This window comes from Aedes albopictus, chromosome 3 (assembly GCF_035046485.1).
Source record: "Aedes albopictus strain Foshan chromosome 3, AalbF5, whole genome shotgun sequence".
In the NCBI taxonomy this organism is placed as follows: Eukaryota; Metazoa; Arthropoda; class Insecta; order Diptera; family Culicidae; genus Aedes; species Aedes albopictus.
Genome location: NC_085138.1, coordinates 25,419,654 through 25,447,190, shown reverse-complemented (window position 1 = coordinate 25,447,190; position 27,537 = coordinate 25,419,654). Strand labels below are relative to the sequence as shown.

General features: G+C 35.6%; 2 protein-coding genes across 8 annotated transcripts in view; one reads left to right on the top strand and one right to left on the bottom strand.

Moving 5' to 3' along the window:
• The window catches only part of LOC109426120 (actin-binding Rho-activating protein), a 55,564-nt gene extending 42,759 nt beyond the window's left edge, over positions 1–12,805 (top strand). For all 3 annotated transcript variants that reach the window (XM_019701553.3, XM_029865991.2, XM_029865998.2), the window contains exons 3-4: positions 10,829–10,988; positions 11,065–12,805. In XM_019701553.3, the coding sequence (XP_019557098.1) occupies positions 10,829–10,988; positions 11,065–11,286 (382 nt within the window). In that variant the 3' untranslated portion in view covers positions 11,287–12,805. The remainder of the gene's footprint in view (positions 1–10,828; positions 10,989–11,064) is intronic.
• Positions 12,806–25,329: 12,524 nt separating this feature from the next.
• The window catches only part of LOC109418403 (tyrosine-protein phosphatase corkscrew), a 318,951-nt gene continuing 316,743 nt past the window's right edge, over positions 25,330–27,537 (bottom strand). For all 5 annotated transcript variants that reach the window (XM_062855670.1, XM_062855672.1, XM_062855671.1 and 2 more), the window contains one exon: positions 25,330–26,530. In XM_062855670.1, coding sequence (XP_062711654.1) covers positions 26,472–26,530 — 59 coding nt within the window. In that variant the 3' untranslated portion in view covers positions 25,330–26,471. The remainder of the gene's footprint in view (positions 26,531–27,537) is intronic.

Here is a 27,537-nt window from a genome sequence, read left to right as displayed (position 1 = left end):
GTGGGACATGGGTATTTACTCAGAAACTATTGGAATTAGCGTTATGTGGTCTTCTACAATGTTTCTTCATTTTACAAGTACTTTATTTTTATGTTATAAAATTTCACTTAAGGGTGGTATACACTTAGATAAAAAAACTAACTTTTTTATTTTACGTCAAAATTAAAAAATGTCTAAGAAAACATTGTAGAGAATGTATTTAGAAAAAACTTTGTCGAAGACCAAAAAATTCTATCTCGCAGTTTAATAAAGTTATAGGGCAAAAATGGTGTATATGTCCCTTAAAATCGATTTTTCGAAATATCTTTTTAGAATCAATTTTCCCAGTTTTAAATTGTTCAAAAAAGTTGTAGATACTGCAAAAATACACATTTTTTCTGAAGACAGCAAATGGCTATCTTTTCGTTTAAAAGACTTAGGAATGTTTTTCTTACTTTTTTATACCAACTTTAGGGGGATAGATCATACAGAATAGCGGCTATTAGCAGCTAATTTCCACGTTATATTTTGCATGAACTTACACCCTTTCGATACATATGCAAAACACAACGGGATCGAGCGGGATTCACTACACTTTTTCAATTTATGTATCGTAAGATTTTAACACAAATACCCCACTTAACAAACAGTATGTTTAAAAGATTTTTTCAATTTTTTTTTATTTTGCCTTTGATCTGCAAAGTTGTAGATGCTCAAAAATACACGTTTTTACCATATAGACCAGATTGCAGAGCTCGATTATGTAAAAAGCATCAAATCCTGAGAACTAATAGGAATAAAGACAAATTAAAAAAACAGTTATTTGGAGATAATATTTTTTCTACTACCGCGGTTGGCACAAGAAGGTGTAGATCACAGAGAGCACGATGGGCGGGCCAGGTGGAGCGTGACCTAGCGAGCATTGGGCGCGACCGAGGATGAGAGTGGCAGCCACAAACCGAGTATTGTGGCGTACTATTGTCGATTATGTTTTGTCTTAAATGTGATGTTGAACAAAAAATTTTTGTATGTATGTATCACTTTTCTCCTTCAAATCAATCTTAAACTAAACAGTAAACAGCCTTTGAATATTAAATATTAGATTGGTTTGAAATCACTTTCAAAAATTACACTCTGACACACTCTGACTGACCTCGATATATCTAAAACCAGAACACGTACAAAAATACCGCCTCCAGAAAAGTTGTTGCTTATTTAGGCTGAATAACTTTGCTGAAGACAGCATCTTTGTAAGTCCTCAGGATTTGGAGATATTGAGCTCAGTCAATGTGATGCAATATTGCTGCAATATTTTTTGTAGGTCTATACTTATGCCGGGTAGTGTATTTCTATGCATCTACAACTTTACTAATCAAATACAAAATAAAAAAATGTTTTGAAATCATCTTTCAAACATACTGTTTGTATTTGTGTTAAAATCTTAAGATACATAAATTGAAAAAGTGTAGTGAATCCCGCTCGATCCCGTTGTGTTTTGCATATGTATCGAAAGGGTGTAAGTTCATGCAAAATATAACGTGGAAATTAGCTGCTAATAGCCGCTATTCTGTATGATCTATCCCCCTAAAGTTGGTATAAAAAGTAAGAAAAACATTCCTAAGTCTTTTAAACAAAAAGATAGCCATTTGCTGTCTTCAGAAAAAATGTGTATTTTTGCAGTATCTACAACTTTTTTGAACATTGGAAAACTGGGAAAATTCATTCTAAAAAGATATTTCGAAAAATCGGTTTTAAGGGACATATACACCATTTTTGCCCTATAACTTTGTTAAACTGCGAGATAGAATTTTTCGGTCTTCGACAAAGTTTCTTCTAAAAACATTCTCTACAATGTTTTCTTAGACATTTTTCAATTTTGAAGTAAAATAAAAAAGTTAATTTTTTTATCTAAGTGTGTACCACAATAGTTTCTGAGTAAACACCTATGTCCCACTTTTTTTGATTTCGTCCCACTGTGGAGCGTTAGCAAATTATCCTTTCGTTAGAGCAGTTGCTTAGAGTAGAGACGATAGATTGAATAATTTTGGCATGTCTAAAAGTTGTTGGTGACAGGGCTGGGAATTAAATCTCTGACCATTTACTCACAATGCGAAAGTGTTGTCCTTGAGAGCACAAGGGTCCGCTGGGGGTACTTTTGCTTTACAGAATTTGGTGGAAAATTGCTTTGAGAGAATCATTTCATAATTTTTAGGGGTACGACCTCACTATTTGTCTAATAGTGATAAATTTTGGTTTATTGTTTGACTCTGTTAATATCTCCAGACATCTAGAAATATATAAAAAAAATCACATTTATTCCTCACAGGATTAATCAAGGAAATGTTCAAATAAGTTACAAGTTTCACCAGGATGTCCGTATGGTTCATAGGCATACCTAAAAAACAGAACTGAACTACAGTTTCTTTAGTTGAAGTTTTTAGCCCTAAGATAGTTCATCTCGGGAACCACGCTTTACTTTCCTTCCAAAGAAGAAATCACGTTTTTGTGCGTTTTTCGGGAGTGGGATTCGATCCCAGGTCCTTAGCGTGATAGTCACGTATTCTAACAATCACACTAGGTCCGCTCCACTTTTAGTTAAAAGCAGTTTATTTGATGCTTATACGACCAAAATGTTTGTTGAGTACTGGTGTCTGTCAACTTAGTGTTCGCTGTTCTGTTATGAGTCGTGTAGTCTGTATGGCTCTTTCCGAGAATTCCATAGATTTTTATATGAATTTCCACATGAATTTCGCTGCGAATGGACATAAATTCACAAGAATCATTTTGCAGAAACACCTGCAGAAATTTTACCAGAAGTTTTTCAGAGTTTTCGCAAACTATCACAAGATGGGATTTTTGAAGCAATTCCTGTTAAATGTCATGAATATTACCCACATATTATGAGAATATGTTACTAAATAGATCAGAAATTTTGTTTAGAATTTCTAGAAAGTTGTTGTTCCTTTAAGAAATTTAATCATTGGGTTCAAAATTCCAAACTGACGTAATGTTTGCAAATATTGATGAATGGAATGATGCATATGTGGACATACACCAATTGAACGTATGCCATTTTTCTGTTTTGTTGTCCCATTCTGTATAGTGTGCGGTCGTAAAGACTGGGTGAATTTGTTCATGATTTTCATATTTGTATCTTTCACGAATGATCCTATTTTTGCGACAACTTAATTTTAACAGCTTCTTTCCTGGTAAACAAGGCGATATTTTTTAAGGCCTTACTCAACTATAAGCAACATTAAACGTCAAAATTTTCTACAGTGTATTATTGACTGTTCTGTTTGTCAGTCTACATTTCCAAAAAAAAAACATTACCTGTAAAGTATCTGAGAAGCAGTTAATATCTAAAATCGACATAATCATAGATTCAATGCTTTTAAGGTGTTCTAACGTCACTAATGCGGTTAAAAATTGCACAAAGGACATTTATGAAAAGAGTTCACATAGAATTTATACTATGTTTCAAAAAAGTAAAAAATTATAGCTACACGCATAAGTATATTTGATTTTAGAGATTCATTCAGCAGTGTGATGAGGCTATAAACTGCTGTACGAAAGTTTGATCTAACTAATTGTTCCGGGGTTAGATCGTCGTATGGTTCCAAAACGGTAACTAGGCATATTATGTAATCCTTAAAAACAGAGAAATGTAAAAAAAATGTTGACGAAAAATGATTCCGTTTTTAGCACGGTTCCATTTTTGGCAACTGAAAATAAAAACTTTGTTGCCAAAATCGGAACCCCACTGTAATAAAAAAAAGCGAAAGAATTCCCAAAAAATATTCGCCTAACAAGTTTTCCAAGGATATTATAAAGTTTCCAAAAATTTTTGGATAAACTTCGAATGAAATTTCCAAAGAAATTTAATAAAAGTTTCGAAAAAGTTATCAAAGCAATTAAACCAAATCGAAGAAAATACTGAATCAACTCCCAATGGAAATGGTAAAAACGATTTCAAAGCAATTTCTGAATAAATTTACAGTAAAATTTCTGAAGCAATTCCCAAATTAATTACTTTTGAAATTTGCAAAGAAACTGCTGGAGGCATAGAGTTTTTGGAAGAAATTTAAGAAAAAATTAAAAAAAACAGAAAAATTTTGGACGATTTTCTGGCAATGTTTTCCGAAAAAAGCAGGATAAATATAAACTTGCACAGAAACTGCTGAAGGAATGGTTCAGAGCGATTGCCCAACAAGCAAAGCAATCGCCGAAAGAATTGCCGAAGACACTATTAGGAGAATTCTAGAATGATTCTCTAAATTTATTTTTAAAGAATTTTCACCAGAATTTTTGGAAGAATTCTAGAATAAATTCTAGAGAAATCGTGAAATAATTTTCGGAGGTCAAGCGACAGCCATGTATCTTGGGCACTCTTGGAAATACATAGGACCAACTTCAGGGGAATTTCTAGAATTTCTGAAGGAATTTCTGCAGGAATTCCCGCATGTACACCTGGATGAGTATTCGAAGAAACAACAGAATTTTTGGGCGAACTTCTTGGAGAGTATTCAGAGAAACTTTTTGAAGAATTCTCGATGAAGCTTCTGGAAGTATTTCCGGAAATATTTTTAAAGATTTTGCGGAAGAATTCTAGAATATTACAGATGTCCTTCAATGAATTATTCCAAAAAGTTATTTTTTCGTAAAAACTTCTGGCAGGTTTTTTTTTTATAAATTCCTTCCAGAATTCCTTTAACAAAGTGCTCGGGAATCCGAGAATTTCTTCTGTAATCTCTGCGTAATTTTTTCGGACATTCTTTTCAAAATTTCTCATACAATTTCTTCGGAAATCCATGTATTTCTCATTGGAACTGTTTAAGGAAATGCCGATTTGTAAGAGATATACCGAAGGAATTTTGAGGTTTTTTTTATTTTAATAATATTAAGAATTTAAACAATTAATTTTTAATTTAATTTTAGATTTTCAAGAATTTCAACTATTTTAAAAATTTTAAGAATTTAAAGAACTTTAAGAATTTTAGGAGTTTTAAACATTATAAGAATTTTAAAAGTTTCAAAAAATTTAGGAATGTCAAGAATTTAAAGAATTTTAATTTGAAGAATATTAAAAATTATAAGGACATTAATTTTTTTAAGAAAATTTTAATAAATTTCCGAAGATTTTTTTCTAGAATCTCTGTTGGTACAATACCTGTAAGAACATCTGGAAGAATTTTTGGAGATATTTTCAAAGATTTTGCGGAGGAATTTCCGAAAGATCACAAATTTTAGGATACCTGAAAAAACATCTGGATTTTCAGATCCATGAATTGTTGCAAAATTGTTCTGGATGAGCTTCTAGAACAATTTTTTGGAAAAAAAAAATCGTGAAAGAATATCCCAGAACGAATATTTATAACACTTCAAAAGGAACTTTTAGAATACTTCAAACAAACTCCAGGAAGCACTCTAGGAGCAATTTCTAAAAAGATTATCGGTGAAATATCTGAAGGAACTCCCGAAGAACATTTGGGAGAATTGCCAATGTATTTTTTCTGGAAGAATTCCCTAGGGGAAACTAAGTTGCCTGGAAGGATGCCCGGAGGAAATTTTTGGAAAAACGTTGGCGAAACATATGACAAAAAAAATATATATAAAAAGAACTGCTGGAAGATATCCTGGGCGAACTTCCGTAAAAATTCTCGGGGCAAATCGTGGAAGAACTTTTGTAGAAATTGTGCAAAACTGAAAGAACTTCCGGAATAATTTACAGAAGTTTTGGAAGAATTCTACAAACAAATTTAGTATGGAATTTCCGTAGACATTTCTGGAATTCCTAGTGGTACTTCTGGAAGAATAGCTGTAAGTACATCTGGAGGAATTACTGAAGGAGTATTTGGAAAAATTGACGAATTTTTTGGAAAAATCCAAAGAAATCCTGGATGATTTCGCGGACGAACAAGAATTTCCAAGATCCAAGAGGATATTTGAAAAAAAGTTCCGGCCAATTTTTGATTGAATTCTCGGGGAAACTTCTAGCAGAAATCGCGGAAGAATTTACGAAGAAATTTCTGAATAATTTGCGGATGTAGTTCTGAAAGCGTTTTCGAAACAAACTTTAGAATTTTTGGGGAAACATCTGGATTTTTTGCCAGATGAGCTTCTGGAATAATTTCCAGGGGAAATATAAATGAATTTCAAGAGGAGCATGTAAACGATAATTCCAAGATAATCTTGGAAAAAAATTCAGATGATGATCTGGAAGCATGCCTAGAACTCTTTTTTGAAGACTTTCTCGAGGAATTCCAGGGGCAAATTGTGAAATATGTTTGAAGGAATTGTGCAGAACTGAAAGAACTTCCGAAAGTATTCACAGAAAGAAATTTTGAAATAATTCAAAAAGAAAATTTCGCATAAAATTCCGTAGAATTTTTGAGAATTCCTGGTACTTCTGGAACATCTGGATGAATACCCTAAATTTGGAAAAGGAGAAACATCTGGAAAACAATTTCCAAAGAAATTCTAGAAGTAATTGAACTCGTGCAAGAATATCCGAGAGAAAATCTGGAAAAATAGAAGGGGACCTCTGAAAGAATTCCACAGCAAAATTTTGATAGAATTCTTAAAGAAATCCTGGAGGAATTGCTGGAACAATTCTCTGAGTAATTCCTGTAATTTATTAGAAAAATTCTCGGAAGAATTTTAGGAAAAAAAAAATCAAGAGGACTTCCGGAAGATATTCAGGAGAAACTTTTAGAAAACTATCAAAAATCCTGATGAAACCTCTGAAAAAAAAACAGGCAAATTTTTTGAAGAATTCACAAAAAAAAATCTGGAAGAATTTTCGGATGAACTTTTACAAGATTATCTAAAAGTACTCGCAGAGGGCCTCTGAAAGAGTTCTTGGACGAGGGTTTGATAGAATTCTCGGAGAAACTTTTTGAAGTATTTATGTAGAAATTGCTGGAAGCATTCCCTGAGGAAATCAAACAATTTATTAGAGAAAATCTCGGAAGAATTTTAGAAAAAAAAAACTCATGCGTAATTCGAGAAGATTTTCAAGATGAACTTCTAGAAAAATGTCGAAAAATAAATCCTGCTGCAACCTCGGAACCCCCAAACGAAGTTTTGGAAGAATTTACAGAGAATGGTTTTAAAAACTTCCGAACACATTTTCGAAACAAATTTAAGACTTCTTAGGAGAAATATATGGATTTTTTGCCGGATGAGCTTCTGGAACAATTTCCAAAGAAACATATAAATGAATTGGGTCTCCTAACTGGTTAAGGCTATGGATCGCCAATCCTAAGACGACGGGTTCGATTCTCGTTCCGGTCGGGAAAATTTTCTCGACTCCCTGGGCATAGTGTATCATTGTACTTGCCTCATAATATACAAATTCATGCAATGGCAGGCAAAGAAAGCCCTTCAATTAATAACTGTAAAAGTGCTCAAAGAACACTAAGTTGAAGCGAGGCAGGCCAAGTCCCAAAGGGGACATCGAGTCATAAAGAAGAAGAAGAGGATGTGAAACTTTTCTCCAAGAAAATCTTGGCAAAATTTCCAGAGGAACTTCTGGAAGAATTCTAAACGCAACAACGGAATTTCAGGTGCAATCATTGGTGAAAAATTCCAAAGAAATTCTAGAAGATTTCACGCTGGAACTTTTGCGAGAATTTGCTGGCAAAGTTTTAACGGAGTGCTCGGAATAACTTTTAGAAAAAAAAAATCCCGGTGGAATTGCTGGTAGTATTTCGTGGAGAATTCCAGTGATGTATTAGAAAAAAATCTTGGATGAATTTCAGGAAAAAATTCAAAGCGACTTTTAGAAGTTTTTTAGGAGGAACTTCTAGAAAAATGTCGATAAAGTCCTGATCAAAACTCTGAAAAAACTCCCAGGTGAACTTGTTGAAGAATTTACGAAGGAACTTTTGAAAGCATTTTCAGAAATCAATTTTGGAATTTTTTAAGAAATATCTGGATTTTTTGCCAGTTAAGCTTCTGGAATAATTTTCAGAGAAAATTTTCTGAATAAATTCCAAGAGGAGCATATGAAAGATTTCTCCAAGAAAAACTGGATAAAATTTCCTGAAGAACTTTTGGAAACATTCCTATAACTATTTCTTGAAGATTTTCTCCAGGAACTTCTGGAAGAACTATCAACGGAACTTCAGGGAGAATTCCCTACGGAATTTTAGATTGAATTATTGGTAAACAATTAAAAAAAAAATCTGCTCGAAATCCTGGTTAATTTTTTAAGAATACCCAAAAGTATATCTAAAATAATTCCTCGGCGTAGTTTTGGAAGAATTATCGGAGTAATTGTTAGAAAAGTTCCTGGAAGAATTGCAGGAAAAATTCCCTTGGGGATTCCTAAGTTATATTAGATAAACTCTTGGAAGAATTTCGGGAAAAAATCGAAGGAACTTCTAGGAGATTTTCAGGAGGAAAAACTCCCTGGCGAACTTGTGGAAGAATTTTCGAAGAAATGGTGAAAAATTCTAAAAATAATTCTGGAAGAATTCCCGGAAGAACTTTTTCGATAATATCCAAAAGTATATCTGAAATAATTCTCAGGCGTTGGTTTGAAAGAATTCTCGGAGAAACTTTTAGAAGAACTCCTGCAGGAATTGCTGGAAGCATTTTCTTTTTTTGTTTTTTTTTTAATGTGTATTTTAACTTAAATGCTAATTCTACACTTGGAAGCATTTTCTGGGATATTCTGGTAATTTAGTAGAAAAATTCTAGGAAAAAAAAAAACTAAAGAGAAGTTGTGGGAAATATTCAGGAGAAATTTCCAGAAAAATGTCGGTAAAAATCCTGATGAAACTTCTGAAAAAAATCCCAAGCGAACTTGTGGAAGAATCAACGAAGAAATAGCAGAATAATTTCTGAAAGGAGCTTCTTAAATCATTTTTGAAACAAGTTTTAGAATTTTTGGATGAATATCTAAATTTTTTACTAGATGAACCTCTGCAATAATTTTCAGAGGAACATATGAATGAATTCCAACAGATACATATGAAAGAATTATCCAAGAAAATCTTGATAAAGTTTCCAGAGGAACTACTAGAAGTATTCTTAGAACTATTTCTTGAAGATTTTCTCGAGGAGCTTCTAGAAGAAATCTCGTCGGAATTTCAGGTGAAACAAAGATGAAAAATTCCAAGGAATTTCTGGAAGTATTCCCGGAGCATTTTTTTTTTTCAAAAATGTCCAAAAGAATATCTGAAAGAATTCCCGGGCGTTGTTTTGAAAGATTTTTCGGAGAAACTTTCAGGAGGAATCGCTGGAAGCATTTTCTGAGGTATTCTCGTAATTTATTAGAAAATTATTGGAAGAATTTCATAGAATAAGAGCTCAAGGGTAGAATATCTGAATATCTGGAAGATATTCAGGAGGAACTTCTAGAAAAATGGCGAAAAAAAAACCCAGGCGAACTTGTGGAAGAATTTACGCAGAAATTTCTGAATGCATTTTCGAAACCAATTTGAGATTTTTTGGAGAAACATCTGGCTTGTTTGCAATATGAGTTTCTGAACAGTTTCCAGAGGAACATACGATTGAATCCCAAGATAATATGGATGAATTCTTCAAGAAAATCTTCGTAAAATTTCCAAAGGAACTTTTGGAAGCACTCGTAGAACTAATTCTTGAAGATTTTCTCGGGAAAATTCTGGAAGAACTCTAGACGAAGCTTCAGGAAGAACTTCCAACGGAATTTCAGGTGTAAAAAATGGCGAAATATTGATGTAAAATTTCTAAGAACTCCCAGACGAACTTTTGTAAGAATGTCCAAGAGAATTTCCAGAAATACCAGGCGATGTTTCGATAGAACCTTCGGAGAAACTTTAAGGAGAATTTCTGGAGGAAAAGCTTTAAGCATTCCCCTGGGATTTCCTATGAAACATTAGAAAAATTCTTGGAAGAACTTCAAGAAAAAAAAAGCTCAAGAGGACTTCTGGAAGATATTCAGAAGGAACTTTTAGAAAAATGCCGAAAAAGTCCCGATGAAATCTGAAAAAACTCTAAGATAATTTGTGGAAGAATTTAAGGAAAAATATCTGAATAATTTTCGGAGAAAATTCTGCGAATTCCTGTGACGTATTAAAAAAAGTGAAAAAAAGAATTAAAGAACTTTTAGGAGATATTCAGGAGTAGCTTTTACAAAAATGTGTAGAACAAGTGGAAGAATTCACGAAGAAATTTCTGAAAAATTTCCGGAGGAGATTAAAATTATTTTGAAGTATATTTTAGAATTTTCGGATTTTTTTTTTTCAAATGAACTACTGGATATTTGGAAAATTTTCAGAGAAACATATGAATGAAGTCCACCGGGAACATTACTCTGATTTTCCAAAATACTCTGATATTCCAAAATTTCATCTGTATGCCGCATCATTGCATGTCGCTTCATACACACTAACACATTTAAAAGTGACAACTACCGCAGTCGCTCCGCTGCCGGGCTCATTGCGTTTAGGGCTTAAAGCGGTACACTCAAACTAAAAGCAGCCTGTATTTCACCCTTTTTCGAATGTGATTTCACAACTTTTAATAAATTTGAAGTCATTTTGACAGTTCTTTCAACTGCATGATCATTTTGACAGTTCTTTCAACTGCATGATCATTTTGACAGATCATTTTCGTGGTTAGGGAAGATTCAAAAATTACGTCCATCGTTTTTCGGGATTTCTAGACCCCCCCTCCCCCCTCTGTCACGCAATTTCCCTATACCAAATACACGTACTGTCACACTATTCTAGACCCCCCCCCCCTCCCCCAAATGTTGGACGTAATTTTTGAACGATCCCTTACCATGGTTAACACATCACACCTAGCGGAATTCCACTCACGTTCTTGATTTCTTTTTTTCCCCTCTCTCACACAGACCGAAAGCCGGCAGCCTTACCGAGTACCGGGGGAAGAAGGCCAACATCCAGGTGTACCAGGAGATGTTGGAGCTGTGCACCGTAATCAGCGACGAGGGCCAGCCCGTCTCCAAGAAGGAACCGGAACTGCGGGTCATCATGTTCGGAGAACTGTTCAATGTAAGCGACCTTTTCTCTCTAGGTATAGCTCTGGATAGATTTCAACAATCCTAATCTTCCTTTCCCCCCTCCCCAGATCTACACCCACATCAACGACAAGCTGGTCGGGCTGATGTTGCGCGCTCGCAAGCACGAGCTGATCCAGTTCGAGGGCGAGATGCTGTTCCAGCGTCGGGATGACCACGTGCCGGTCTTCCTGCTGAAACCCATAAGCCAGATCCGGGAGATCCTCGTTGGCAAGCAGACGGAAATCCGCCGGAGTTTGAGTCCCAACCCGCAGCCTACTGGGATGCTGTAAGCTAAGTGCGCGCGCACACGCAGAATCACACGTCAGTCATCGCACGCAAAGAAAATGGGAGTGAGAGAGCGGGAGAGAACAGGACGTTAACCAAGGAGGCTGTGTGCGTGTCGGGCGGCGAGAGATGACAAATACCGGGGGTGCTACGATGGATATTAATGTTAGTTGAAGTGTGTTAGTTAGGTAGTAGGCGAGAGAAAGAGAGTGAGTGAGAGGGAGAATGCGGCCAAATGAACGAATGAGATGTGATTAATCGTACTGAGAATATCGAGAGAGAGAATAATCTGTATATTTTAGTAGGTTTGTTTTGATGGATCGTGCTGAAAAAAAAAATTTAAGCGAGAGTGCATATCTCGGGATCAATCTGACAAAATCGAAAGACATGTTGTTGTTTTCTGTTCTGTCAAAAACATATCGGACAAATTTTTGGTACTTTGATTATTGGTTTTCGTTCCTTTTCTTAGATGTTTCTTTTTTCGATTCCGGATAAGTGAGACGGATAGAGCGTGATTCCGGTAAATTCCAGGGAAAAGTTAAACATTAATACTACGTACTTATTACTTTTACCAATAAAACTCACTAATACTAGTGACGTGTACTAGTGTTGTTGGGCCAGCAGAAACAAACAGAACCAAAAATAGCCGTTAAGTTTAAACCCCGTTAGCCCAGTTACTTAACTTTGGTTATTTATTTCCTAAGATTTCCTCGCTGTTTTCCCACAATTGCTTCTTTTGTTTTCGTCGACGAGTCAAGCTCCAGCCGATAAGGCAATTTTTCGTTCGTGCAATATTTAGTTTTTAAACTGTTCCGCTTTTCGTTATCTTTTCCGTTTTCCTCTTAGTGCGGTAGTCACAGTATTATACACTTATTATACAAAAAAGAGGAGAAAGGTACACTCTAAACCCCCGAAAAAACAAGACGAGAGAGCAGAAAATGTAAACAAATCGCGGCACCTGTTGGTAAACCACGACGGAACAATGGGCGCTTCCAACCAATCACTTTTCTGATGATGAAGTCATAATGCGATAATCGCATCGTGAGAAAAGCAATAACGAGATCGAAGCATGCGTGCACTGAACAAACACTTCCGTACCGCGTACCGCATCGCCTTCTTCGCATCACGCGAAAAAGATCGGAATCAAAACAAAACAAAAGAAAGGAAAAGCTTGTCCAATTTCTTTTGGATGCGGCGGCGGTAACTTTGGCGGTCGAACCCGAAGCCGAGTGAAAGGAAGTTACGCTAGCGTGATACCCAGATCTTCAGAAGTAGGTGAGAAGGAATGTAGGTGCCAAGTTCCCACGCGCGCTCACTTTGTGATTTACCAACATGTGTGCTCTGCGCTACTTTAGGTATAGGTAGGTAGGTGTTTGCAAGTTGGATGAGTCTCTTGATGAGGGGTAGAGTAGTGTGTAGACACGTAACCTATGGTAACTGTGTAATAATTAGATTGCTAGATAGTGAGAAAAAAGATTCAATGAATGAAAAAATATACACATTAGTTTACATTACCGTAACTAGGCTGGGTGTTTCTATTGGTCTCGGTAGTTTTTGAAAGAAATGGCCCTGATTTTAGTTGTCCCAGAGTTGCGCGCTGTCACTATCAATGATAATAAAATCGCCGATATTGATAGGCCGACTGCGATCCAAGTCAGTGAGCGTCACTTTCTTTTTTCTTTAAAAAAAAATTGAGTGATGGTGTGTGGATATCACTGATAGGCCGTCTTCGAAATATAGTACATAGATGTTAGCCATTAGAAAGTTTGAGTTTAGGTAGAAACCATCATCAGATCAGTTGAAGCGATAGTGATCTAGAGTACGGGTCAATATCAAGTCGTTGTTGCCTGTCTTGATATTGATCGGCCTACAGTGATTATGATAGAGACACGTGTCACCTCACGGTGAAATCAAAAATATAACTGGTAATAAGGTCGATGAAAGTGATTCCCATTTGATTAATTCACAAGTTTTTCACCGTGGATTCTCAATGTGTCACCGTGATCTATTTTCACTGTGAAGTGACATTCATAATATCAGTAGTGAACTGACAAAACTGATAGTGAGTATTAGTTTTAGTTTAGCATTTCTTGCTATTTTTCCTCTAAACAATCATCAAGCACTACAGTGCTGTCGTACTCAATTTCTGTAAGAATAATTTAAGCATTTCTGATAAGAACTTCTGGTTTCAAATAATTTTACTAGAACTGATATAGAGATGTTAACCGATCATAGTGAAATGATTATATTGTATTTTTTACGAATAATCAGACTTTCGCGACGAAATTGAAATCGAAATTGAAATCACCCAAAAATCGTACTTATCTGTCATCTCCGACAGCTATTCGCTTCCTACTCAAGATTCAGGCGAAATCAGCGTGGTTTGTTGTGAAAACAAGATCAGCTGGTGGTAGCCGAACAATAAGGATGAACGTAAACATCGGATGCCCAGCTGATTTTGTTGTGTAAACATGATCAGCTGGTAGACCGAGAACAATGAGAGAAAATGGTAAACATTGAGGCGGCCGGCGAAATCTGTCATTGGATCGGACGAATTGCTAAAGAGCAGCAACAGAGAGCGACAGCGAAACCGAAAGCGAAATCGGAGAACGACGAAATTTATTGCACTGAAGTCTAAGTAGAAAAAAAAATCGCAATATGTCACAGCAACATTGTTCGGAGAAAATGTAGGTAATTGAAATACCTTTCTCCAGAAAAAAAAATCATCGATTTAAAAACATAGGGTTTTTTGCAATTTTGATTTTAATTTTTAAAACCTTTTTTTTTCAGTGTAGAAAGTAGTTTTATATTTTTTGATATTTTTCTAAAAAACTTCATGGAATTTCACGATACTCAGCCATACAACACTTTTTTGTAGCTCTTGTCATTTTTGAGTTACATCGATTTAAAAAAATCAATGAAAAAAATTAGGCCCTCTTCAAAAGTTACTCTTGAAAAATTTCGAAAAACAAAGTATGCAAAGTTGCTTAGAAACACGTATTGTTTATGTCCACCAAGTTTCAATCGATTCTGAGAGGGTGCTGTCAACCGTTGGTCGAGTTGGCGCGAAATTCGTCTATAGGATGTTACACTGTATCAGCAATGTAGCAATGACCCATTGATTCCGCTTATAGATCTTAAGGCCTTAAGGCCTTTACTCGCGGAAGTTCTTGGATGCCCTAGAACATCTGTGGAAATCAAGACTCTACAGAACTATGATCCATGGACCTGTAGGATGTTAAACCGTATCAGAAAGGTAACGAAAATCCATTTATTACGCTTGTAGATCTTCAATTCTTTACTCGCGGAAGTTCTTGGATGACCTAGAAAATCTTATGAACGTAGTTTTCTACAGAAGCATGCTCTTTGAATCTGTAGGATGTTACACCGTATCAGTAATATAGCAACAATTAATTGATTACGCTCGTAGATTTTCAGGCCTGTACTCGCGGAACTTCTTGGTAGTATTCTACGACTTTGGAGATTTGTTCTCTTCAGCTTATGATCCTGCACCGTATCAGTAACGTAAGAACAATACATCGATTACGCTTGTAGATCTTGTGCCCTTTATCCGCGAAAGTTCTTGAAGGACCTAGAACATTTTTGGAAATTATTTATCCACAGAACAATGCTTCCTTGATCTGAAAGATGTGAAACTGCATCAGTAATGTGACATCAAACCATTGATTACGCTTGTAGATCTTGGGTCCTTTACACGCGGAAGTTCCTGGAGAACGTAGAACATCTTTGGAAATTATTTATCCATAGAACTATGCTTCCTAGACCTGAAGGATGTTACACAGCATCAGTAACAACTCCATTGATTACGCTTGTAGAACTTAAGGCCTTAACTCGACGGAGCTTTTGGAGGGCCTAGATCATCTTTTGGAAAGTAGTTCTCTACAGAACCATGCTCCATGGACCTGTAGAATGTTGCACCGTGTCAGTCATGTAAGAACAATCCATTGATTACGCTTGTAGATCTAGAGGCCTTAACTCGCGAAAGTTCATGAAAGGTCTAGCATATCTTTGGAAATAAGTTCTCTCATTAAGCAATTTGTTCTGGAATTCCTTCGACATTTTTTAAATTATAACGACAATACTTGTACAATTCCTTCTGAAATTTCTCATAATTTTAAAACATTTTTTTCAAAAACTTCTCCGGCGATTCCATGGGGAATTTCTTAATAAAATATTGAAAACTCTTCCGATAAATTGTAGGGAAACTTCACAGCTCTAGTTTACTAAACATGATTTCTGATTCCGATTTATTTTCGTATGAAGACACAGATTACGCAACAATCTGAATACCATTCAAGAACACTATGCCTCAAGCCATTTCTTTATAAATTTCTCCTGCAATTCCATTTATCCGACAACTTCTTCAGGAAATCTATAAGCAGTTGATTTTGAAAATCCTTTGGCATTTTGTTTAATTATTTCGGCAAGTCTTTTAGTTATTCTTGTACAATTCCTTCTGAAATTTCTCATAATTTTATAACATTTTTTTTTCAAAAACTTCTCATGGAGAATTTCTTGAAAAAAAATTGAAAAATTTCTTCGATAAATTGTAGAGAAACTTCACAGTTCTATTTTACTAAACTTGATTTGATTTCGGATTCCGATTTGGCATGTTGTTTAGTTATTTCGGCAAGTCTTTTAGAAATTCTTGTGCAATTGTTTCTAAAATTTCTGCTTGATGACCACTTTTTTCAAAAATTTCTCAGGTGATTTTTTTAGGAATTTCTTTAGCAACGCAACCATTTCTTCAGTGATCTCTATGGATTTTTTAATTTTTATATTTTTTCCTGGATTTCTTCCGGGAATTTTTTAGACATTATTGCTCCTGGAGTTTCTTAAAAAAAATCTTCCGGAAAACAATTTTCAAATTTTTCCGACATTTTCTTTGGGAATTTCTTCGACAATGCCTTTTTTCCATTTTTGAAAAATCGCTCCAAAAAATCTCCTGAGAACTCCTCCGAAAAATTGTCCTCCAGGAAATCCTCAAGCAATTTATGCAAAAAATCATCCGAAAATTTGTTGAGAAATTATTCTGACAATTTCTTCAAGAATACTTATGGCAATTGCTTTAGAAATTTCTAGAAATTCTTCCGCAAATTTTAAGAATTCTCACGTCTTTTTTTTCAGAGAGGTTTGAACCTAACAAAGCAGAGAAACAGACGTTACACTCTACTCGCTATCTATCGATCTAATTTTCAACGGTTGATTAATGTATTTTGCTGTTGGTTGATTGTTCACTCGCGGCGCTCACATCGTTTTTGTTCCTGTTTGACGTTTGGCCATAAACACTATGATTATCATTAGGCGATTTAGTTTTCGTGGTGTTTTTTTACTGCAATTTGTTCGAAGTGTTGCGCCTGTGCCAATAATATGTATTAAATCAATCGTTAGAAACTCCCTCGGAATTTTCTTTAGGTATGCCTCCATTGATTTCTTCGGGATCTTATCCAGAATTTCCATTAGGTATTCCTTCAGCAATTTATTCAGGAACTTCTCTGATGATAGATATCTTAAGAATTTCTTAAAGGTATTGATAGAGTAATTCCTTAAGAAATAGTCAAAGGAATTCCTCAAATAGTTGCCAGATTAAAACATTTCTTAAAAAAACGTCGGTGCACCATATGAAGAGCCTGAGAGATTTGCGGGAGAATTCCAGAATAAATTGAAAGATTTTCTTCTTCTTAATGGTTATACGTTCCCACTGGAATTTGGCCTGCTTCTCTTCAACTTTGTGTTCTTTGAGCATTTCAACAGTTATTAATTGAAGAGCTTTCTTTGCCTGCCATTGCATGAATTTGTATATTATGACTGTGAGGCACGTACAATGATACACTATGCCCAGGGTGTCGAGAATTTTTTTTCCGACTGGAATCGAACCCGCCGTCTCCGGATTGGCTAACTAGAGACCCCAAATTGAAATTGAAATTTAAAGATAAACTTTTGAAAAAAAAACCGATGGATTTCCTTTTTAAATTCCAGATAGAATACCTATCTGACGAAATTATCATTGCTTGAATATCGTTGCTTTTCAAAGTGGTCTGGTCATTTCTTCGGAAATTCTTATGACAATATCTTTTTTTTTATCTGTATTAGCGAGATTTTTAGCCCTAGGCTAGTTCACCTCGGGACCCACGTTTTACTTCCCTTCCGAAGGAAGAACTCACAGTTTGTGAGTTTGTCGGGAGTGGGATTCGATCCCAGGTCCTCGGCGTGATAGTCAGGTGCTTTAACCATCACACCATGTCCGCTTCACCCAAATAACAATATCTTAAGAAATTTCTCTAAAGGTTTGTTACGAAACTCACTCGATAAGGCGTCGTCCACAAATTACGTAACGCTTTAGGGGGAGGGGGGGGAGTATGGCCGAGCGTTACGGCCCATACAAAAAAATTCGGGTTTTCATACAAAAAAGCGTTACGGAGGGGGGAGGGGGGGGGGTCAAAAAATTTCGATTTTAGCGTTACGTAATAAATGGACGCTGCCTAATTTGTTAACGATTTCCTTTAAAAAAGTTTGAGCATTTTATTTCGAAACTGCATCCGTATTTTTTTTTAAATTTCTTTAGAAACTCCTATGGTTTTCAGGCTATTCTTTTTTAAATATTCCTCCGTAAAAGCCTTTACAAACTTCTCGGGTAGTACCTTGAGGCCTCATTTAAAGAACGAACGGAAGAATTGTTGAAGAAATCATTGGAGGAATTCCTTAAAAAAGGCCAAAAGAATTCCTTAAAGAAACTGTTGGATTCCAAATTTCTAAAAAAAAAATCCCTCTCCTTTGTCAGAGAAATAACTGAGCAATTTGTGGAACAATTACAGAATAAATTTCCAGATAAATTTTTGAAGAAATAAGCAGGGGAATTGCAGAAATAATTCCTAGCAAAATTATCTTGAAAAAAAAAAAATCCAGAACGAATAGTTTGAAAACGTTACCGAAGAATTGCAAAAGTGAAAGCAATTTCTTTAGAAATTCCACCGGCATTTCTTTAAAAAATCCCTTAAGATACAACGTTCATAAATAAATTCTCGATTTCTTTGAGAATATATTAGAATATTTTTTTTTTTGACCTGATGAGTTTTTAGGACAACTCTAGAACAAATTGGTAAGAAACTTTTGGAAAAAATCCAAAGAAGCTCCTCAACAAATTTCAGGTTGAATATTTAAAGAAATTGCCTGAACTTTTTGTGAAGAAATTGGGGTTTTTTAGAGTACCATTTGGCAATTTCTATGGAAATTCCTCTGACAAGGAATATCTCTAGAAGTTTTGTTAGGAACTCACACGATAATTTGTTTAAATTTTCCTGTTAAATATTGCACAGAATATTTTAGCAACTTCTCCGGTATTTCTTCGAAAATTCCGTTAGAATCTTCCCTTTAACAATCGTCGGATTTGTTTTTTTTTTTTTTGGGAATTTCTCTATAAATTGCTTTAAAAAACTATTCCAGCAATATATTGCGGATTTCTTTAACGAATTAACAAAAGAATTGTCGAAGAAGTCTACGGAGAAATTTCTTAAGAAAATGCTAGTTTTATTTTTAAAGAAATTGGCGGATTTTAAATTTCTAAAAAAATGATCCTGACTTCGTTTTAATAGAGAATTACAAAACATATTGCCAAAGGAAAAAAAATAGCAGGTGAATTTCTCCAGTAGTTGCTGAAGGATTATTCAATAGATTGCAGCAGGTGTTCCTTGGAAAAATGAAAAATTCCTGAAGGAAATTCCTTCGGAAACCCTGAAAATGTTTTTGGGAAATCGTAAAAACTATTGCTTGAAATATTCTGAAATGAAAAAAAAGGTCGGAACATCTTTCAATAATTCCTAAAATTTTCAGTAAAAATTCTCGGAAGAAATTCTCAATAAATAGCATAAGGAATTCCAGAAGGAATTTTCGGAGGAATTACTAAAAAAATTGCCAAAGATATTTGTATTGAATTTGACAAAAGATTTTTTTAAATTGACAGGAAAAAAAAAATTAAAGCATTTCTAAAGAATAGCCCGAAAAACTGTCGAAAGAATTCCTGACTGAGTTGCTAAAGGGACCTTTCAAAATTAGGTAAATTTTCTGAAAAAATAAATCTCAAGGAATTGCCGTATGATTTCTGAAAGAATACATTTTAGGAGGATCTTCAAAAATTCCCGGAAGAATACCTGTAGAAAATTCCATGGGAATCCATATGGAAAATTGTGAAGAAAGTCCTAAGCCAATTTTCATAGCACTTACCGAGGGAATTTGCTGGGGCATTTCTAAATCAATAAGATATCCATGATTTTTTTTTCTGTAAACTGCTGAATTAACTTTTTTTGAAAAAAAAAAAATTATTGAGGAATTCCTGAAGAAATGGTCGTAAAATTCCGCAATATATTGCCGGTGTTATTCTTAAAATAATTTTCGACAGAATTTCTAAGAAAAAATGCAGAAGTATTTCTTAACAATTCATCCAAGGAATTCTTGGATAAATTTGTAAAGGGTTCAAAGAAAAAATATCTGAGAATAGATAGAGAAGAGACATTGTCGAACAAATACTAAAAAAATATTGGAATATTCAAAAAAACTAGAGGTATTGCCGGAGCAAATGGCAAAATGCCGGAAGTAAACTTCAAGCAGTTTCTGGGATTCAATCTGCAAAAGTCGAGAGATTGCCTATGCCATTGCTGAATCATTAAAAAAATGGAAAAATTTTGAAAAAATTGTCTGACTTATTCTTAAAGAAATTGCCTGACAAAATTCTGAATAAACGCATCGAGGAAATTTTAAAAAGATTGCCGAAGAACTTCTTTAAGAGTCTACTGGAGAAATGTACAAATGAATTTCAAGAAAAAATATAGAAGGGAAAGAAATCGTCAAATCAAGACCGGTAGAAAGTTCAAAAAAAAATCTACGGAAATTCAACAAGAATTTTTAGATGTATTGAAGAAGTTTTCTCTTGAAGAATTGCCTAAGTCACTTCAATTTGTGTGATGAGTTTTTTTTTAAGAAAATGGCGCAACAATTCCTGATGAAACTGCTGAAGAGACTTCTGATGAATTTCTTAAACGAATTATTATAGAAATTGCTGAGGAGCGGATCTGATGTGATGGTTAAAATCACGCCGAGGACCTGGGGCTGTATCCCACTCCCGACAAACTTACAAAGTGTGAGTTCTTCCTTCGAAAGGGAAGTAAAGCGTGGGTCCCGAGACGAACTAGCCTAGGGCTAAAAATCTCGGTAATACAGATGCAAACAAAAAAATAGAAATTGCTCATTAAATTGATGCCCGGTTGTTCCAAAGATTATTCCAGAAATAATTTCATAAATTCTCAAGGAGCTCATTTAAGTAATTGCTTTACGAGTTTTATCAAATAATATTCTAGGAATTTCAGCAAAGATTCCTCCTTCAATTCCTCTAATTTTTTTTCATCAGAATTTTCTCTCAAAAATTTTTCCAGGCATTTTTTTTTGAAATTCTGTAATCCTCCAAGAATTTATATTCATATTCTTTCAGGAGTTTTCCAAAATTTTCGCCAGGAATTCCTTCAAAGATTGTTCCAGGAAATCCTCCAGAGACTACTCTAGGATTATTTGGAGAGATTACATCAGAAATTGTTAAAGCGAATCTTCTATAAATGCAAAGAATACCTCAGGAAAGTCTAGGTTGTAGATTGCAGAAATTGAATTTGGCTAAGAATGGTTCTAAAGACTACCTCAAGTATTTCAAAGTTACCAGGTATTTCTCTTCGCATTTCTTAATTGGGAATTCTTCCAGTCACTCTCCAGAGATTCCATTGATGACTCATTCAGATATAGTTCCAGAGCTTCTCTAGGAATAACTTCAAGAATTCTATTTGCATGAATTCTTGAAGTTATTCCTAGAAAAGGCAGATTTCTTTACGACAATCTTCTACGAATTCATCATCCCAGAGATTCTGTTTAGGTTTAGGTACTCCTTAAGAAATTTATCTAAAAATTGCTAGAAGATCCAGTTATTCCAAAAAATTAGTCTACTATAGATTCCATTAGGAATTATTCAAAAAAGAATCATCAAAGGAATTCTTGAAGAAATCTCTGAAAGATCTTCCAGAAGAAGCTTTGGTGAGATCATCAGAGCAATCCGTGGGATAACTTTTCGTGTGATCTGTGTATTTTTTTTTTTGTGAGGAAATCTGTGGAAAATTCTTGAAGGAATATCTTGGAAAATTCTTGTAAAAATCTCTCAAGTAGTTTCTGGTATTTTTTTTATTCTTAAGGGCTGTCTGCAGATCAGAAGAAATTTTTCGGCCTATCTTGATGCATGGGAAATTCCTTCCCTGAATCATTCAAGAAGTCGTTTTTCTTCGATCGTAGTACGCAGTTGCGAAGAAATGACAATTCAAATGACAGTCACTGTAGAAAGTTCCTGCCACGAATCGGTCAAGAACTTTCTTGAGCGATTCATTTTGAACACGAAACTGGGATTTAACCATTCAACCTGAATCTTACTTTACTTCTATTGCCCACTAGGGCATTACGTGAGCCATTGCAATTGGCAGCAGCCCTTGTACTTTGAATAACGCCTGAATATATTCTATTCAACTCTATTAAACTGATTGGTCTTGTGCTGCTTTCAGTTTTTTCATCCTGTTCATGGTAGTATAATGGGCACAATGATGTCCATTAGGAGTAGCGTTGAGTCATGAAATCACGAATCGAACTCCTATAAACATGACTACGAGTAATAAAATCGTGAATCAAAACAACGGGTTTTAGTGCCACTAAACGTTACATAATGGAAGCCTGTCGGATTTGCGATTTTATCGGCAAATAAGCATTTTTTGAGGTTAGGGTTTTAACATATTTTCAGGAAAAAAAATGGAGCCCGAGACCGTCCAGTACACTACGTTAGCTGAAGCGATCGAACTGCCGTCGCCATAACGATTGTCGACGAGCAGTGGGCCTATAAACCGTTTACATACCCGGAGGCTCTTGAACTTGCGTTGGATCTGATGCTGCTGAAGGCTGACCCGAACAACTCCCGTGGCCGGCCCCTAAGTGGTCAAATTTGGTTTGTAGGTAACTAAACTTAACTAAATTTAATGATTTATGTGGATTTTTTAATAAAATATTAAATACTAGCTGTACCCGGCAAACTTTGTCTTGCCTACTGCGTTTTTTGACGTTTCAAGTTTCTATTCAAGACCCAGTCCCCGGTCATAAAGTGTATGGAAGATCGATTTTCAAAAACTCTAAATTTTTCACGTTTTTTGCCTCATAAACCTTCCTTGGGTGAAAACTAACAGAACAAAACTAAGACGATCAAAATCGGACCTTCCGTTCGCAAGTTATGCGCGATCCCACGTATGCCACTGCATTTTTATATATATAGATAAAGAGTAATCTCCACAATCATGAACCTCAATTTGTTTTTATATTAAGTACATGATTTCAGAATACATGCTCAGGATTTCATGACCCAGCTCATAACTTTTTGCCAGCAAAATATGAATCTTAAATGACAAACACCAAAATCATGTGGCTTGCTTTTGTTCATGTTCTTATGGACTAAGTTTATAGTTCCAGCGTGCATGCTTCAAGATTCCAATGCATAATTTGTCATTTTTTCCTAACAATTATCTAAAATGTAACGTAAAGGCTGCGTCACAACAAAATCAGTCATGATATCATGACCTTTTTCATGATGTATTTCCATAACATCCCAAACCATAACCAATTCTTCGCGAAATCATGATTCATTTTGCCAGTTTAGGCCGGTCCATAAACTTCGTAGACTCTAAGGGGGGAGGGAGGTGTCTGGCCAAAGTCTACGTTTCATACAAATTTCGAAAAATTTGTATGGACAAAAGTCTACGAGGGGAAGGGGGTGTGGTGTCTGAGGTGGACTAAAAAAGTCTACGTAGTTTATGGACAGCGCCTTTTGGGTACCGGGATTTTTCCCGTGCTATTGCAAATGTGAAGAAAAGCAGTTTCATCAACCATTTCTTGATCTTGCAACTATGGTTCATACATAGCCAAATGGACTTTGTTCGGACGTTCTAGAACCCAGTCAAATCCATCACCACCATCTCGAAGTATATTTCGTTATAACGTTTATTCATTCTGTTTCATATAATAACTACTAATCTGTTTTGTTTTCATCTGTTTCTTTATACTCTGCGCTTGGTAGAAGATAATATAGGTATAGTTCAATTTGTTATCTGGTTGTTCTATTGTTTCTGCAATTTCCAATAGAGATGCCCTTGAGACTGCGGGAGATGGGAAAATTTGCGACCATTTGACGTTAATATTTTCGTTTTGGGATTTGAAGTGAAGATGGAAAAGTTGGTACGGTTTTTTTTTCTGATGAAAATCACAATCAGCTTCGGAAATTTCTAGTTTCTAGGGGTTTTGGTTTTCTCTATGTTTTTGTTTTTCGTTTCAGTTGTAGGTATAACAATAGGTGATCTCTTCTCTAATAATCTCTCCTTAGATCAGTTAGTGGAGGTCGAGTACTTTTCATCTTTATTGGTTTCAATCGGTGTTCTGCGTTTTATGTTTTTGTTTGTTTTTTTTTATTATTTGCATTGAATTTCATAGCTAACTAAGATTGAAGGAAGGACTGAGGTGGAAAAGCGGGAAGAAATGGTATCGATTCAGCGCAATACTTGTAGTATTGGTTTTAGTAGGCGTGTCGTTTTTTAAACAAGTTGTAACGTGTCGTAACGTAACGTAACGTAACGTTGTATTGTCACTGCTACTGTTAAAAGTAATAAAGTTGTTTCTGACAAGAGGAATGACACATGCATTGTTTTAAGTTGAAAAACTCAAAAATTGAATTTGAACTGTTCTTATCATTTTTTTTAAATAAAAATTGTGTCCTTCCCCTCGACCGAAACAGGGGATTGAGTTCCGTTACCCTATGTGAATTTGGTTTCTTTTGTTGGCTAGTTACAAAAATATACCGATAGCAACTATTGTTCTGGTCGCTGTTCGTTGATTGCGTGACGCTGTCACTATGATGAGTAGTTTGCCTTCACTATCCTGATTCAAAATGTAACGCTTCCTATGGATTGACGAGAAAAGGGGTACGTACGGTGCCCCGGTTACCTGCTAGCAATTGTTAAAGGTGGGGGCAAATCACTACTGTAACACATTCAGCACATTTATAATTTTAAATCGCTTGGTTTCTACTTATAAAATTTGAATTTTAACTAACTGTCGTTTGTCGCCCTTTGAGCACCCAAATAAAACTATGGAAAAAAGGATAATGTGATACCAAAATAAAAATAAACCAATCAAAAACGATGCAAGTAAATCGATATATTCTTTCGGCTTCAGCTTGTAATCAAGTAATTTGTAACATACAACTTCTGTTTAGTTAAGACTTCTTGGTAGTAAAACTACTTCTTTCCCGGAAACAATTTTTCCCTCCGTGCCAGTACCAAAAGTTTTGCATGCATAAGTGCGTATATGTAAATAAAAGAAAATCGGGTTAAGTACGGTTCCTTTGAATTCCACTAAGAATTTGCATCCTTTGACAGATACGTATTTCGACCTCAACTGTAAGGTCGTCTTCAGTGTCTTGTACTTGACTCGACTTGAGTCGAGTCAAGTACAAGACACTGAAGACGACCTTACAGTTGAGGTCGAAATACGTATCTGTCAAAGGATGCAAATTCTTAGTGGAATTCAAAGGAACCGTACTTAACCCGATTTTCTTTTATTTACAGATATTCCCCTAACAAGCCCAGGTTAATCATCATCATGCGTATATGTGTTTGTGTGTGTGGTTGTTGTTGTTGTTTCAATAAAAATCAAATGAACCTTAACATAAAAGAAGACGATCGAAGAGCGGTGCGGTACAACTTATAAAGCCTTACAACCTAACTTTTCGACAAATAAATCTCTCGCCACGTCAGCGCGGGACGCCAAACGAGCAAGCGCCGCCCAATAGTATGCGTGAGTAACAAAAGATCTCAAAACAAACGAAGTTTTTTTTTCTTCGCACTTTCATTCGCGTAACGCGTAACGCTTCTACTGTAATTTCTCCTTCCCTCTATAGGTTTTTTCGCGCACAGTAGGCGTGCGTTTGGCTTTCTTCCGTTACGAAAGGAAAAGTCAACACCACGCCTACTGTGCTGTCCATTGCAGTAATCACAATTGTAGCTTGTATTTAATAGTTTTTGTCTATTTTCCAATTAGAGTGTGTGTGTCCGTAACTCATTTTGCTGAGCTCCCCCTCTTTCTCTCTTTCGAATTTCACACTTTCATTTGCACTTCTTCACTCGCTCTCTCTTTCTCTTTCTCTCTCTGACATAGTACGTGAGTTTCATTCGCTCTTTATCCGTAATAATCTTTTTGAACGTTGTTTTTCTTCTGGTTTGAGAGCTCAGTTTGCTGGTTTTCCCCATTTCAATTTGTTAGACTAGATACACTAATAATAAATCTGCTTTATCGACGCTCCCGCACTGTGGGTAGCGTAATCGTTTCCCTTCGGACAAACGTGTGTCACAATTGAGTTTCTCTCCCTCTCCGAGAGGGAGAGATAATATGAGTGTCAAGCGGAGGAGCGAACTTTTTGTTCCTCTTGGTTTGTGTATTGGTGGAGAATTTCCCTTCCCGGAAGAGCGAAGCGGTATCTTCGTCGCGAGTGAGTCTCGCAGTCTCACTTCCAGTTTGCGAAAAACAATCAATAACTTAAACATAACGAAACAATCTCTCACTTGTCGTCATTCTTTATTCTTACGCAACTGGTCTCTCATGTTTCATCAACAATGTTATGCATTTTTAGAGTGTTCAGGTAACACCTTTCAAACTCTCGTATTTCCTTTTTTCCCTTCAGAAGCTTTATACCTTATATATTGAGAGGTGTATTTTTCCATACCTAGGTATATTCATGTATGCAAAACTTTTACAGATATAACATACACTTAAAGCAAAAAATCATTCATCACTACCAATGTCAACTTTCATCGGCAGCACTAGACTCTCTCCCTTGTCCCTTTCTTAAAACTTTGCCGCTTCATAAGCATGCGTGTCTGTCTGTATGCGCACGCGCGTGTGTGTATGGGTGCAATGTCCAATCCGCCATTTTGGAGCGGCCAACCGAATGGCCGTCCCCCTTCGCGATTGGTGAGACATTTCTTTCTATTCTATTTTTTTCTTGACCGCCGCCATCGTACTGGGCGCTGCTGCATGGGAGCATTTAAAAGTCCATTTGTCATGATTTCCTGGGTGGCGTCGGTGGTGGTCGTGATTCTTTGGGAATGTTTTCATATACTGTGACAGGAAAAAGAGACAAGGTGAAAAGAAAGAGAAGTTAATATTTGTTTGATGTTTTTATTGAATACAAGAAAACTACTTGGAAAATGGAATGAAATACCCTAAAGCCACTGAAAGTGATAGAAATTCAATTTAAACTTCCTATCCCTTTCATTTTAACAAATTTCGTGTTTAGAAACAATAATTTGAATTATAAAAAACGTGTAGTCTTTCAAAAAAAAAAGAAAAAATAACTTTTTTATTTTTATTTTTTATTTTTTGCCCATTGTACACACATTAACGCTTCTAAATCAGTGGCGTAGCCAGGGATTTTTGACGATCTATGATAACTTTTTTTATTTAACATTTACATTTCGTAAACAACAATGAAAGTATGACTCAAATACATTAAATCTGAATCGTAGTTTCGCAAATAGCGGCGCAGCCCAAAAATTTCTTAGTCTGAAAGTGTTTTACACTGAAAATTTGTTCCAAAAAATTTGGCTCTGGGAGGGGGGTTAACCCTGAAACCCCCCGTGGCTACGCCACTGTTCTAAAGTGACCTGTTTATAAAGTCAATGTGTATTAACAAGTATTAATGGTAACCATTAGACCGATGTTGAGATGAGCTTTTTCTTAATGACGAGATTTCAACCGGAAGTGGGATTTGATCTCTGGTGCTCAGCTTCATAATCAAGTGCTTTAACCATCACACCAGGTTCGCTCCACTTTACACGTGCTACATTAGAAATGTACTACGACAGTCATCAGATACTCAATTATCCGGAGTCGTGTTCTGAAGCTTCCCAGACGTGTATCTGACAAATGAAATGCTCTATCAAACTGAAATTTTGACGTTTTGTCAAACTAACTTTGATTGGAGTGATTCGACAATTGTTGAACAGTTAGCGGTGTTTTTTTTTTTCACTGTGCATGAAGTAGAAAAATACCTAGAGAACGTCTAGATCCAGATCCATTACTTTTTCTTCCTATTGAATTTAATTTCTCTTAAATTTGATTTATTA